Genomic DNA, 15,000 nt, shown 5'->3' with positions numbered 1-15,000 from the left:
CCTTTTCAACTTATATTCAATTGAATAGACTGCAAGGACAAGATACTTAACGTTTAAACTGGAAAAATTTGTTATTTTTTGCAAATATAAGCTCATTTGGAATTTGATGCCTGCAACCTGTTTCAAAAAAGTGGCAAAAAATACTGATAAAGTTGAGGAATGCTCATCAAAGACTTATTTGGAACATCCCATAGGTGAACAGGCAAATTGGGAACAGGTGGGTGCCATGATTGGGTATAAAAGCAGCTTCCATGAAATGCTCAGTCATTCACAAACAAGGATGTGAACAAATGCCTGAGCAAATTGTTTAGGAACAACATTTCTCAACCAGCTATTGCAAGGAATTTAGGGATTTCCCCATCTACGCTCCATAATATCATCAAAAGGTTCAGAGAATCTGGAGAAATCACTGCACGTAAGCAGCAAGCCTGAAAACCAAGGGACATCAGTGTGTAAAGGATATCACCACATGGAACACTTCAGAAAACCACTGTGAGTAACTCCAGTTGGTCGCTACATCTGTAAGTGCAAGTTAAAACTCTACTATGCAAAGTGAAAGCCATTTATCAACAACACCCAGAAACGCCGCCGGCTTCGCTGGGCCCGAGCTCATCTAAGATGGACTGGTGCAAAGTGTAATAGTGTTCTGTGGTCTGACCAGTCCACATTTCAAATTGTTTTTGGAAACTGTGGACGTCGTGTCCTCCGGACCAAAGAGGAAAAGAACCATCCGGATTGTTATAGGCTCAAAGTTCAAAAGCCAGCATGTGTGATGGTATGTGGTTGTATTAGTGCCCAAGACATGGGTAACTTACACATCTGTGAAGGCGCCATTAAAGCTGAAAAGTACATACAGGTTTTGGAGCAACATATGTTGCCATCCAAGCAACGTTATCATGGACGCCCCTGCTTATTTCAGCGAGACAATGCCAAGCCACGTGTTACATCAACGTGGCTTCATAGTAAAAGAGTGCGGGTACTAGACTGGCCTGCCTGTAGTCCAGACCTGTCTCCCATTGAAAATCTGCGGCGCAATATGAAGCCTAAAATACCACAACCGAGACTGTTGAACAACTTAAGCTGTACATCAAGCAAGAATGGGAAATAATTCCACCTGAAAAGCTTCAAAAATTGGTCTTTTCAGTTCCCAAACGTTTACTGAGTGTTGTTTAAAGGAAAGGCCATGTAACACGGTAGTAAAAATGCCCATGTGACAACTTTTTTTGCACTGTGTTGCTGCCATTAAATTGTAAGTTAATGATTATTTGCAACAAAAAAAAATGTAGTTTCTCAGTTCGAACAATAAATATCCTGTATCCAGTATCCAGTACAAAACCTTGATTGGAACATCCCGAGTGTAAACAGTCAGTCTTGAAGAAGTATTGTTTTTGTCTGTCATCTCTGAAAATGCAGAACTCCAATGAAAGGTGTTCCAGCCTTTTAGCGCATACAAAGTCATGCATTCTTGTATCGGGCAAGGCGATGCAACAGTAATGACTTCTTTCCCCTCGGGGAGCGAGTCGACGTCTGCACGTGTAAACAAATACTTGCCTCAAGCTGAACCCCGGGCTCTGTAATAGGAAAGGAACATGCGAGGAGAGATTCCCAAAAAGCAGCCCAAAACCCACAGGATTGTGTGCGATCAGAGCGCGCATCATTGGAATATTCATGCTGCACGTTTTTCAACACAAGTAGCAGCTTCAAGCATTTTCAATTTAGAAGCTACAACCAACGTCGACGCGTTATGGAACATGAAAGGGGGGGGAGGAGTGAGCAAAAGAGGTGTGATTGTCATGCAGGGGAAGGCGCAATCTGGGCACAGAAGCACTGAGACGTATACTGGGATTTACACTTTTGGAGGGAGAATCAATAAGTAATATTGTCTGTAAATCGTCAAAACAAACCTGTCTGTGAACAATAACCCGGATTCCAAAGTCACTGCTGCTTATGTAATGATCGTCCTATAGCAGGGGTGTCCAAAGTGCGGCCCGCTGTCAGGTTCAAACACTGATGCCATCCATTAATCAGACAAGAAGCAAGGAACCATGCAGAGACAGGGTTCAATTTAGCTCATGAGGAGAACGCATGGAGCTGCACACATAGTCACAGTCTCGCCCTACGCTCTAAGGTTCAGCTCCCGCGTCCCTCTATTTATTCAGGAGTTCCGCTGTCAACATCACTGAGGCCGCCTCTAAAAGGAGTGGTCACATATATCAGAATCAGAATCAGAATCAGAATAGTTTTATTGCCATTGTTTGAGAACGGGTTCACAAACTAGGAATTTTCCTCGGTGCAATCGTGCAACATAAAACACATATAACACATATTTGGTAATAAAAACAGCTGTAACTGAGCTATCAGATCTTGTTATAGACTTAGAAGGAATTCAAGGAGCTACTGTTAGCTCATACATATCAAGCAAAGCAGGTCCAATACACACAATACGTGACGGAATGTGCTGGGGGCCTTGTGATATCGCCTTGTCTCCGCTTCGTCTGCGTGCTGTCGTCTTATCTGCGTTGAGGTCTTTGTTGTCTCTGCTTCGTCTGCGTGCTGTCGTCTTATCTGCGTTGAGGTCCTTGAAGTCCTTGGCTGTTAGCGGGCTAAGACAAAGATAACATCTGCGGCTGAGGCCACCCCTCAGACAAGAAGTTTTGTCCTTGCACAGATACAAAAGTCTAACTTGAGCACAATAGCTAATTACTATAGCAACGGACTTTAAGCATACTAAAGTTGTGTGATAATATATATACATGATTATTCTAACACCCGCCACACATTCTGGAAATGCTATTGCAATAATAAATGAATAAAACATTTTTTTTAAAAGTGGAATGAGGTGAAATCTAACTAGAAAAAGTTGCAATGTTGACACAAAGCTGCCATGCAGGCTGTTTTTTGTCTTTTGTCTATCTTTATTTTTCCTTTTTTTGCCATTGCTCAAAAATTTAAAAAAATTAAAAATCAATTTTATAATGAATTATTGACCTATTCAAGGCTCCAATTACTTCAAATATTTCACTTTAAAATGTTTTATGTGGAAAATATTGCTTATATTGTGTGGTTGCCAAATAAATACATCAATGTTTTCTTTGACAAAAGAGCATAAAACAAACAAAAATAATAGTTCAAATGTAAAATGGACAGATATATCTAAAGTTGATCCTGTAACTTAAGTGTTGAAAGTAGAGATGTCCGATAATGGCTTTTTTGCCGATATTCCGATATTGTCCAACTCTTAATTACCGATACCGATATCAACCGATATCAACCGACACCGATATATACAGTCGTGGAATTAACACATTATTATGCCTAATTTTGTTGTGATGCCCTGCTGGATGCATTAAACAATGTAACAAGGTTTTTCAAAATAAGAGAACAACTTCAACTCAAGTTATGGAAAAAAGTGCCAACATGGCACTGCCATATTTATTATTGAAGTCCCAAAGTGCATTATTTTTTTTAACATGCCTCAAAACAGCAGCTTGGAATTTGGGACATGCTCTCCCTGAGAGAGCATGAGGAGGTTGAGGTGGGGGAGAGTAGGGGGTAGCGGGGGGTGTATATTGTAGCGTCCGGGAAGAGTTAGTGCTGCAAGGGGTTCTAGGGTATTTGTTCTGTTGTGTTTATGTTGTGTTACGGCGCGGATGTTCTCCCGAAATGTGTTTGTCATTCTTGTTTGGTGTGGGTTCACAGTGTGGCGCATATTTGTAACAGTGTTAAAGTTGTTTATACGTTCACCCTCAGTGTGACCTGTATGGCTGTTGACCAATTATGGCTTGCATTCACTTGTGTGTGTGAAAAGCCGTAGATATTATGTGATTGGGCCGGCACGCAAAGGCAGTGCCTTTAAGGTTTATTGACGCTATGTACTTCTCCCTACGTCCGTGTACACAGCGGCCTTTTAAAAAGTCATACATTTTACTTTTTGGAACCGATACCGATAAGTTTGCAACCGATACCGACAATTTCCGATATTACATTTTAAAGCATTTATCGACTGATAATATCAGCAGTCCGATATTATCGGACATCCCTAATTTTTAGTATATTTGTCATTTTAGTACGTTATTATGGATTCGATATGAACAAAACAAATCATAAAAACATACTAAAAGTGAAAAAAAAACATTTCCCTAGTTGAAAGTTAAAAAAAAAAACAAATAAAAATATATCACTTTATGGGTGGGGGACCTTTTGGATCCCAACAATATTTAGTGGGATTTAATTTATCTTTTCTGCGTGATTACTCAAAAATAATAATGAATTAAAATCAATGGTGTCATGCATTATTGATATTTTAGGGCTCTAATTACTAAATACTGAATATTTCAGTTTTACTATAAAAAAAAAAATATATTTTTTATTTTGTATCAACCTGATATAAAATTTAAAAAAAAATAATAATTTGACTTATTTTTAACATTTTAATGACTGAGACCCTTTATGGTCCTCGGGAGCCCTAAAGGTTAAAAAAAAACCATATATATATTGTTGATTTAATTAAAAAAATAAAAATAAAAATAAAAATAAAAAAAATAAAAAAAATAAAAAAATCCATATAAATATGGTTTGAAAATGAAAAATGTCAAAATGGCCCTCGCATGCGGCCCTGAGTGGAAAAAGTTTGGACACCCCTATCTTATAGGGACTGATTCCATTATCCTATAGTCTGGGGGTCGGCAACCCGCGGCTCTAGAGCCGCATGCGGCTCTTTAGCGCCGCCCTAGTGGCTCTCTGGAGATTTTTCAAAAATGTATGAAGAATGGAAAAAGATGAGGGGAAAAAAATCAATGTTTTTGTTTTAGTATGGTTTCTGTAGGAGGACAAACATGACACAAACCTCCGTAATTGTTATAAATCACACTGTTTATATTAAATATGCTTCACTGATTCAAGTATTTGGCGAGCGCCGTTTTGTCCTACTTATTTTGGCGGTCCTTGAACTCACCGTATAGTCTGTTTACATGCATAACTTTCTCCGACTTTCTAGGACGTGTTTTATGCCACTTCTTTTTCTGTCTCATTTTGTCCACCACACTTTTAACGTTGTGCATGAGTGCACAAAGGTGAGTTTTGTTGATGTTATTGACTTGTGTGAAGTGCTAATCAGACATATTTGGTCACTGCATGACTGCAAGCTAATCGATGCTAACATGCTATTTAGGCTAGCGATATGTACATATTGCATCATTATGCCTCATTTGTAGCTATATTTGAGCTCATTTAGTTTCCTTTAAGTCCTCTTAATTACATTTATATCTCATGACACATGTAATATGGCTTTTAATTTTTTGCGGCTCCAGAGAGATTTGTTTTTGTTTTTTTGGTCCAATATGGCTCTTTCAACATTTTGGGTTGCCGACCCCTGCTATAGTCCAACCTTTAATTAGTGCTCTCTGTAGATCTCTGTCACAAATATTGGCAAATATGTCACAACACACAGATTTTGGGGATATTGCAGAATCAAGAGAAAATGCAACCCTTGTTCTATGAAGAAAGTAACAATGGAGGAGTGTAACCGAGTTGAGTAATTGATATTCTCGACATCGACATGAGATGCAGATGCACACGCAGGATTAACGAGTGGATCAAATTGAGTCGACCGAACAAAAAGTACAAGCATGCTGTAAATGTCCATATGTCATATTGAGAGGCTAACAATACCATGCAGTAAACGACAATCTGTCCTGGAGTTACACTTTTTGTACCTAAATGGTGGAGATAGAAAATAGATCAGGGCTGTCCAAAGTAACATTTTATGAACGACAGCTGTTGTTGTTTTTGTATTGCCCAGCTGCATATCAAATTATTATTAGTATCACAGCCTGCATTGGAACATTACGAAGGATGAGTAAGGCCAAACTGGCAAAAAATAACAACATTTAATACAATATGTTGCCAAAAGTACAAACCCCGTTTCCATATGAGTTGGGAAATGGTGTTAGATGTAAATATAAACGGAATACAATGATTTGCAAATCATTTTCAACCCATATTCAATTGAATGCACTACAAAGACAACATATTTGATGTTCAAACTCATAAACTTTATTTTTTTTTTGCAAATAATCATTAACTTAGAATTTCATGGCTGCAACACGTGACAAAGTAGTTGGGAAAGGGCATGTTCACCACTGTGTTACATGGCCTTTCCTTTTAACAACACTCAGTAAAGGTTTGGGAACTGAGGAGACACATTTTTGAAGCTTCTCAGGTGGAATTCTTTCCCATTCTTGCTTGATGTACAGCTTAAGTTGTTCAACAGTCCGGGGGTCTCCCTTGTGCTATTTTAGGCTTCATAATGCGCCACACATTTTCAATGTCTGGACTACAGGCAGGCCAGTCTAGTACCCGCACTCTTTTACTATGAAGCCACGTTGATGTAACACGTGGCTTGGCATTGTCTTGCTGAAATAAGCAGGGGCGTCCATGGTAACGTTGCTTGGATGGCTCCAAAACCTGTATGTACCTTTCAGCATTAATGGCGCCTTCACAGATGTGTAAGTTACCCATGTCTTGGGCACTAATACACCCCCATACCATCACACATGCTGGCTTTTGAACTTTGTGCCTAGAACAATCCGGATGGTTGTTTTCCTCTTTGGTCCGGAGGACACGACGTCCACAGTTTCCAAAAACAATTTGAAATGTGGACTCGTCAGACCACAGAACACTTTTCCACTTTGCATCAGTCCATCTTAGATGAGCTCAGGCCCAGCGAAGCCGACGGAGTTTCTGGGTGTTGTTGATAAACGGTTTTCGCCTTGCATAGGAGAGTTTTAACTTGCACTTACAGATGTAGCGACCGACTGTAGTTACTGACAGTGGGTTTCTTAAGTGTTCCTGAGCCCATGTGGTGATATCCTTTACACACTGATGTCCGTTTTTGATGCAGTACCGGGCTTAGCCGCTTACGTGCAGTGATTTCTCCCGATTCTTTAAACCTTTTTTATGATATTATGGACCGTAGATGGTGAAATCCCTAAATTCCTTGCAATAGCCGGTTGAGAAATGTTGTTCTTAAACTGTTCGACAATTTGCTCATGCATTTGTTGACAAAGTGGTGACCCTCGCCCCATCCTTGTTTGTGAACGACTGAGCATTTCATGGAAGCTGCTTTTATACCCAATCATGGCACCCACCTGTTCCCAATTAGCCTGTTCACCTGTGGGATGTTCCAAATAAGTGTTTGATGAGCATTCCTCAACTTCCTCTGTCTTTTTTGCCACTTGTGCCAGCTTTTTCGAAACACGTTGCAGGCGTCAAATTCCAAATGAGCTTATTTTTGCAAAAAATCACACATTTTTCCAGTTTGAACGTTAAATATATTGTCTTTGCAGTCTATTCAATTGAATATAAGTTGAAAAGGATTTGCCAATCATTGTATTCTGTTTTTATTTACGATTTGCACAACGTGCCAACTTCACTGGTTTTGGGTTTTGTAAAATAATGCTATTTTACACAAAGTGAAGGAATTGCTAAATTAAAAAGCATCATATATCACTGATTGTTCCATATCTAACATACTGTATTGAAGTGTGGGCTAGTGCCTGTAAAACGTATTTAAATCCAATCTTCCTTCTGCAGAAAAGAGCCGTAAGAATCATAACTGGAAATGCATTCAGGGAACCCAATACTCAAACAGTTAAACATATTAAAATATCATGAACCGGCAGAGTATAATAAACTAAAAATCATGCACAAAGCACATGCAACAATTCTATCAAACAACATTCAAAACAGATTTGTAAAAAGACAAAGTAATTATAATCCGAATGGAACGGAGATCTTTCATGAATCTAGATTCAGAACAGTGATAATGGAATGAAGTATTTCAATCAGAGTTGTTAGTTTACGGAACAAACTTGACAGTGGAATAAAAATGTAAATATCTTTCTGTTTTTAAAAAAAATACAATGCCCAGTAGAAACAGTTTCTCCATTCTGTTTTTCCCCTACAAGTTAGGAAACGCTTGATTCTGACCATGTTCATGCCTCTGCTAGATTATGGAGACTTGCTTTTTATGAATGCACCCGACACCTTATTTAAAAAACCTGGATAGTGTATATCCCCGTGCCTTACGTTTTATCACTGGTTGTGGCATCCTCGTCCATCATTGCACTTTGTATGCAACCGCAAACTCTCCATCTTTGTCTCGTCGCAGATTTTCTCGATGGTTGTGTTTTATATATAAATCACTGCTCGGTCTGGTTCCCCCTTATTTGTGTTCTTATATGTGTATATCAGGGGTCACCAACGCGGTGCCCGCGGGCACCAGGTAGCCCGTAAGGACCAGATGAGTAGCCCGCTGGCCTGTTCTAAAAATAGCTCAAATAGCAGCACTTACCAGTGAGCTGCCTCTATTTTTTAAATTGTATTTATTTACTAGCAAGCTGGTCTCGCTTTGCCCGACATTTTTAATTCTAAGAGAGACAAAACTCAAATAGAATTTGAAAACCCAAGAAAATGTTTTAAAGACTTGGTCTTCACTTGTTTAAATAAATTCATTAATTGTTTTACTTTGCTTCTTATAACTTTCAGAAAGACAATTTTAGAGAAAAAATACAACCTTAAAAATGATTTTAGGATTTTTAAACACATATACCTTTTTACCTTTTAAATTCCTTCCTCTTCTTTCCTGACAATTTAAATCAATGTTCAAGTAAATTTATTTTTTTTATTGTAAAGATTAATAAATACATTTTAATTTAATTCTTCATTTTAGCTTCTGTTTTTTCGACGAAGAATATTTGTGAAATATTTCTTCAAACTTATTATGATTAAAATTCAAAAAAATTATTCTGGCAAATCTAGAAAATCTGTAGAATCAAATTTATATCTTATTTCAAAGTCTTTTGAATTTCTTTTAAAATTTTTGTTCTGGAAAATCTAGAAGAAATAATGATTTGTCTTTGTTAGAAATATAGCTTGGTCCAATTTGTTATATATTCTAACAAAGTGTAGATTGGATTTTAACTTATTTAAAACATGTCATCCAAATTCTAAAAATAATCTTAATCAGGAAAAATTACTAATGATGTTCCATAAATTCTTTTTTAATTTTTTTTTAAAAAGATTCGAATTAGCTAGTTTTTCTCTTCTTTTTTTCGGTTGAATTTTGAATTTTAAAGAGTCGAAATTGAAGATAAACTAGGTTTCAAAATTTAATTGTAATTTTTTTCGTGTTTTGTCCTCTTTTAAACCGTTCAATTAAGTGTAAATATCATTAATTATTAATAATAACATAGAGTTAAAGGTAAATTGAGCAAATTGGCTATTTCTGGCAATTTATTTAAGAGTGTATCAAACTGGTAGCCCTTCACATTAATCAGTACCCAAGAAGTAGCTCTAGGTTTCAAAAAGGTTGGTGACCCCTGGTGTAGAGATTCCAGTCTCCGTAGCCTAAAGGGGAACTGCTCTTTTATTGGAATTTTGCCTATTGTTGACAATCATTATGAGAGACAAGAACATATGTCTTTTTTTTCGAGGGGATTTTAAAAATGATTTTAAAAAAACGCTTGAAAAATGCGGTTAATGGGAGTCCATCTATTTCCATCCGTATATATTTTTGAAAAAGCTTCAAGGAGCCACTAGGGCGGCGCTAAAGATCCGTCTTAGGTTGTTGTGTTTTCCAACCACTGTGCCGATTGGATTAAAAAAATATTTTTTGCACACAAGTAATTATAATCCGTAAATAATGTGCCGTTGTTGAGTGTCGGTACTGTCTAGAGCTCGGCAGAGTAACCATGTAATACTCGTCCATATCAGTAGGTGGCAGCAGGTAGCTAATTGCTTTGTAGATGTCGGGAACACGTCGTGTCATGATCACAATATGCAGACGACAGCGGGAGGCAGGGTGCAGGTAAAAAGGTATCTAATGCTTAAACCAAAAATAAGCAAAAGGCGAGTGCCGCTAAGAAGGCATTGAAGCTTAGGCATGGCTATGCAAAACTAAACTAAAACCGACCTGGCTGCAAAGTAAACAAAACACAAAATGCTGGACGACAGCAAAGACTTACAGCATGTGGAGCAGATGGCGTCCACAAAGTGCATCCGTACATGACACGACAATCAACAATGTCCCCGCACAACTTAGGACAAGTCTCGATTGCGAAAACAAAGCAGGTGCGGAGAATAGCGCTCAAGGAAGACATGAAACTGCAACAGGAAAATACCTAAAAAACAGGAAAGAAAACACCAACATAACACTACACACAGGAAAACACCAAAAAAACCCAAATAAGTCACGGCGTGGTTTGCAGGTCGTGACAGTACACCTACTTTGAGACAAGAGCTATAGTGAAGTTAGAGTCATCATATTCAACAATTGCGAGAACAACTTTTTAATGTCAATATCGGCTACTGAGTTTCGTTTTTTAATGATTTCTGCTTGTAATTTCTCTCGGTATAAAAAAATAAAAGGTTGAAAAACACTGGTTTACTGTCATGTTTTGTTTAGTTATGTTCTGTTAGTTTTGGACTCCCTTCGTTCCTGTTTTGTGCACTTCGGGGGTTTGTTTTGGTTTCCATGGGTACTAATTGGTTTCACCTGCCTCTGATTAGTGTTCGGCACGTTCACCTGCTGTTGAGCACTAATCAGAGAGCTATTTATTCACGTTGCTCGCCACACTCGGTCTGGCTTCATTGTTTGCGGTATGCAACTGTTACGTTGGTGTATTCCTGTTCTAGATTCCTGTGCTAAGTTGTTGCCTTAGCTTCTTAGCTTTTCTTTTGTTTGTTTCTGTCTTTTTGGTACGGTGTATGATTTATGATTAATAAATCATCTCCTACCTTCACGTTTTCGTCCGGCGTGTCCGTTTTGCATCTGGAGGAACGACCCCGCATAAAGATGCGACCCCCTCGTGACAGAATGAAGCCAGCCCGAGTGTGGCGAACAACCTGAATAAATACCTCTCTGATTAGTGCTCAACAGCAGGTGAACGTGCCGAACACTAATCAGAGGCAGGTGAAACCAATCAGTACCCATGGTAACCAAAACAAACCCTCAAAGTGCACAAAACAGGAACTAAGGGAGTCCAAAACTAACAGAACATAACTAAACAAAACATGATCCGACCACGGATCATGACATTTACGGAGTCATCTAGCAGTATGGTACCTTGAAAAATATACCTCCGTCGTCCTTCCACACAGGCGGACATCAACCTGTTTCCTCACAACCAGACTGACATCACCGCCTCAGCAGTGGTGGAGGACGGAGGGAAGTCCGGAGGCCCGGAGAGGCTATCCGACCCCCGACACAACGCTGGCTCCAACAGGCGGTGGAGGATGGACGACTTGGAAGGGGAGCTTGAAAGGAAGGTGGAGCTGTTGGAGAAAGAGAGAAAAGCCTTGAGGCTTGAAACTGAAAGACACAGGCAGGAAATGGACCGGGGAATCAGTGAGCTCCACCATCGGATCTCAGGACTGGAGGAAGGTAAATAATAATAGAGAGAGGGGAAATAGAAAGCCGTCATTGCAGAATACATCTGTTTGTGGTAAATGACTGCATTCTCCGAGAGTCAAAGCAAGCAACTGGGCTTCTTTGTGATGAATAAATAATATCATGCTAAGATCTGTAAGACTATTAAATGCATGCTTAGAAAAACGGTCCATATGTTTAGAAGGAGCTAGATAAAAAGCTCTATTTGATCCCTTTTTGCCACTACTTCTTTCATATATCCACATATAACCGCCGACTTTCTCTAATGTGTGGTTTCTTTTGTGGTTCCCTGGCTATTTCAGCTAGTTCCTTCCCCGAGGGCTTCAGGCTGTCTTTCCCGTCGCGTACAAACTACATGTACGCCGTGGTGAAACAGTCCGTCCCAAAGTTGGGGGCCTTCAGCATCTGCCTGTGGCTTCGACCGACAGAAGTAGGCATCGGGACTCCGCTGTCGTACGCCGTTCCTGAGCAACCCAACGAACTGGCGCTGCTACAAGGCCTGCACACGCCGATGGAGCTGCTCATCAACGACAAGGTACTCAGTTTGTCAAGAGTCGTTTTACTTACCGCGGATCGGGGTTGTGCCATACGGTGGTCTGGATCATGAGTTTCGTTATTTTTTTGTTAGTTTTTGGACTCTTTTAGTTCCTGTTTGCGCTTGCTTGTTTTCATGCGTTACCATTGTTCATACTGCTCGTTCCATGCCTTCAAGATTCAAGATGCTTTATTATTGCCCATTCTTTAACATATACAAGACACATAAGAACTGAAATTTCCTTTTCGGCACAGTCCCACTAAGAGCAGACATACGTTACAGGGAGAATGGTCCAATGATGCCATGTTTGGAGATGGCGACCCATGCAGTGCACTTGACAGAGTGTAATGGCCTTTGCAGACAGTACTCAGGGGGTGTGCTACCCCACAAGATGTTGTTCTTAGAGTTCACATGATCTGACAGCAGAAAATGTGCCTCATCCGAAAACCAGACATTATCAAGGAAGTCTGGCGCAAAACCACTGGCACATGATCACTCGTTTCCTCATGTCGGCAGGTGTACGCTTTTGTTTAAAGGCCTACTGATACCCACTACTACCGACCACGCAGTCTGATAGTTTATATATCAATGATGAAATCTTAACATTGCAACACATGCCAATACGGCCGGGTTATTTAATAAAGTGCAGTTTTAAATTTCCCGCGAAATATCCGGCTGAAAACGTCTCGGTATGATGACGTTTGCGCGTGACGTCACAGGTTGAAGCATACATTTTGGAATAGCACGGTGGCCAGCTTAAGTCGTCTGTTTTCACCACATAATTCCACAGTATTCTGGACATCTGTGTTGGTGAATCTTTTGCAATTTGTTTAATGGACAATGAAGACTGCAAAGAAGAAAGTTGTAGGTGGGATCGGTGTATTAGCTGCTGGCTGCAGCAACACAACCAGGAGGACTTTGAGTTGGATAGCAGGCGCGCTATCCGACGCTAGCCGCCGACCGCACCGATGATCGGGTGAAGTCCTTCGTCGCGCCGTCGATCGCTGGAACGCAGGTGAGCACGGGTGTTGATGAGCAGATGAGGGCTGGCGTAGGTGGAGAGCTAATGTTTTTAGCATAGCTCTGTCGAGGTCCCGTAGCTAAGTTAGCTTCAATGGCGTCGTTAGCAACAGCATTGCTAGGCTTCGCCAGGCTGGACAGCATTAACCGTGTGGTTATAGGTCCAGGGTTTGGTTCGGTGTCTCCTGATAGTAGAAGTACTAATAGTATTGTTGATCTTCTGTCTATCCTTCCAGTCAGGGGCTTATTTCTTCTGTTTCTATCCGCAGTTAAGCACAATGCTATCACGTTAGCTCCGAAGCTAAAGTGCTTCACCGATGTATTGTCGTGGAGATAAAAGTCACTGTGAATGTCCATTTCGCGTTCTCGACTCTCATTTTCAAGAGGATATAGTATCCGAGGTGGTTTAAAATACAAATCCATGATCCACAATAGAAAAAGGAGAAAATGTGGCATCCAATGAGCCCTTGTACCTAATTTACGGTCAGAGCGAAAAAAGATACACCCTGGCGTCCTGCACTGCACTCTAATCCTTCACTGTCACTTTCCTCATCCACGAATCTTTCATCCTTGCTCAAATTAATGGGGTAATCGTCGCTTTCTCGGTCCGAATCGCTCTCGCTGCTGGTGTAAACAATGGGGAAATGTGAGGAGCCTTTCAACCTGCGACGTCACGCTACTTCTGGTACAGGCAAGGCTTTTTTTTATCAGCGATCAAAAGTTGCTAACTTTATCATCAATGTTCTCTACTAAATCCTTTCAGCAAAAATATGGCAATGTCGCGAAATGATCAAGTATGACACATAGAATGGATCTGCTATCCCCGTTTAAATAAGAAAATCTCATTTCAGTAGGCCTTTAATCTGTATCCTGTAAGGATAGAGGTCGAGATCTGCGACCAAAATTCTCCGCACAGACTCCCGGTTCATTCCAAGCTCCTGACTTCGTCGACGCACAGACTTGCGTGGGCTGCGAACAACAGAGTCTCTGACTGCATCAACGTTCTGTGGTGTCCTTGATGATTTCGGTCGTCCAGAGTGTGATCGTCTGTTAGTATCTTTACGATGGAGGTTATTAACAGTCCCATGGGTTCGGAACTTGTTGACCCATCTGTAGATCATTGTGAGGGCAGGAAATTCACGACATCCAAAACCGTTCTATGAATTGGATAGAATTCAGCCGAAAATACGCCTCAACTATAAATGTCTTTTGTTCAGTAGTCCATGGCATCTCGAAGTTGACATTTTCTAAACTTTTAGAACATTAATTCTTCTTGTTAAATCTGAAAAATAAAAATAATTGATTTATTAATTCAAAAGTTATTCAAATGTAGGTGATGAATGCTTTTTTAATGGCATCTCTGTATACTGCAAGTTCAATCTTAAAAGTCATCAACAAGAAGAGTTCAAAGTCCATAAAGACACAGAACACATCCTGACTTTTTAACAATTGTCCAACACAAAAAACGTTGCACAATATCCAATTAAATACCAATCAGGTGGACTAGGAGATTCCCCTTATCTGTCTTGCGGACTTACGTAGCGCAGACGCGGCTTTAGATGTGTTTTAATGAAGCAATTATCCCTAAAAGATGCCCAGAGGAAAAGCCTGGCCTTCAAAGGCAGCGTCATCACTGGCCGTATTAAAACAAAGAACTAATATGTAATCCAAATGACCACCTTTGCTGTCTTTATGTGGCCAGGTGGCACGGCTACCTCTGAACCTTTCCAGAGGCAGCTGGCAGCACATATGTGTGACCTGGAGTCAGAAAGGAGGAGACTGGCAGGCCTACCAAGGTGGGAAGCTGAGGGGAGAAGGCCATGGACTGGCAGCTGGACACGACATTAGACCAGGAGGAGTTCTAATCCTGGGCCAGGAGCAGGTAAATGTACCACACACGGACTGAATGAATATGTAGAAGCAGAAGATAGGTGGTCGGAAACCTTGTTATTGATACAGTAGGAAGGGGATTCACATGGCCCCATTCACACTATTA

At 40.2% G+C, this 15,000-nt stretch overlaps 1 protein-coding gene across 1 annotated transcript in view; it reads left to right on the top strand.

Moving 5' to 3' along the window:
• The window catches only part of LOC133642911 (neuronal pentraxin receptor-like), a 30,621-nt gene that overhangs the window by 10,639 nt on the left and 4,982 nt on the right, over positions 1–15,000 (top strand). Inside the window, exons 2-4 of the mRNA XM_062037329.1 lie at positions 11,161–11,443; positions 11,752–11,984; positions 14,707–14,886. Coding sequence (XP_061893313.1) covers positions 11,161–11,443; positions 11,752–11,984; positions 14,707–14,886 — 696 coding nt within the window. The remainder of the gene's footprint in view (positions 1–11,160; positions 11,444–11,751; positions 11,985–14,706; positions 14,887–15,000) is intronic.

Source organism: Entelurus aequoreus, linkage group LG25, assembly GCF_033978785.1.
Source record: "Entelurus aequoreus isolate RoL-2023_Sb linkage group LG25, RoL_Eaeq_v1.1, whole genome shotgun sequence".
Taxonomy (NCBI): domain Eukaryota; kingdom Metazoa; phylum Chordata; class Actinopteri; order Syngnathiformes; family Syngnathidae; genus Entelurus; species Entelurus aequoreus.
The sequence above is the reverse complement of the archived record's forward strand: the minus strand, read 5'-3'. Positions and strand labels throughout refer to the sequence as shown.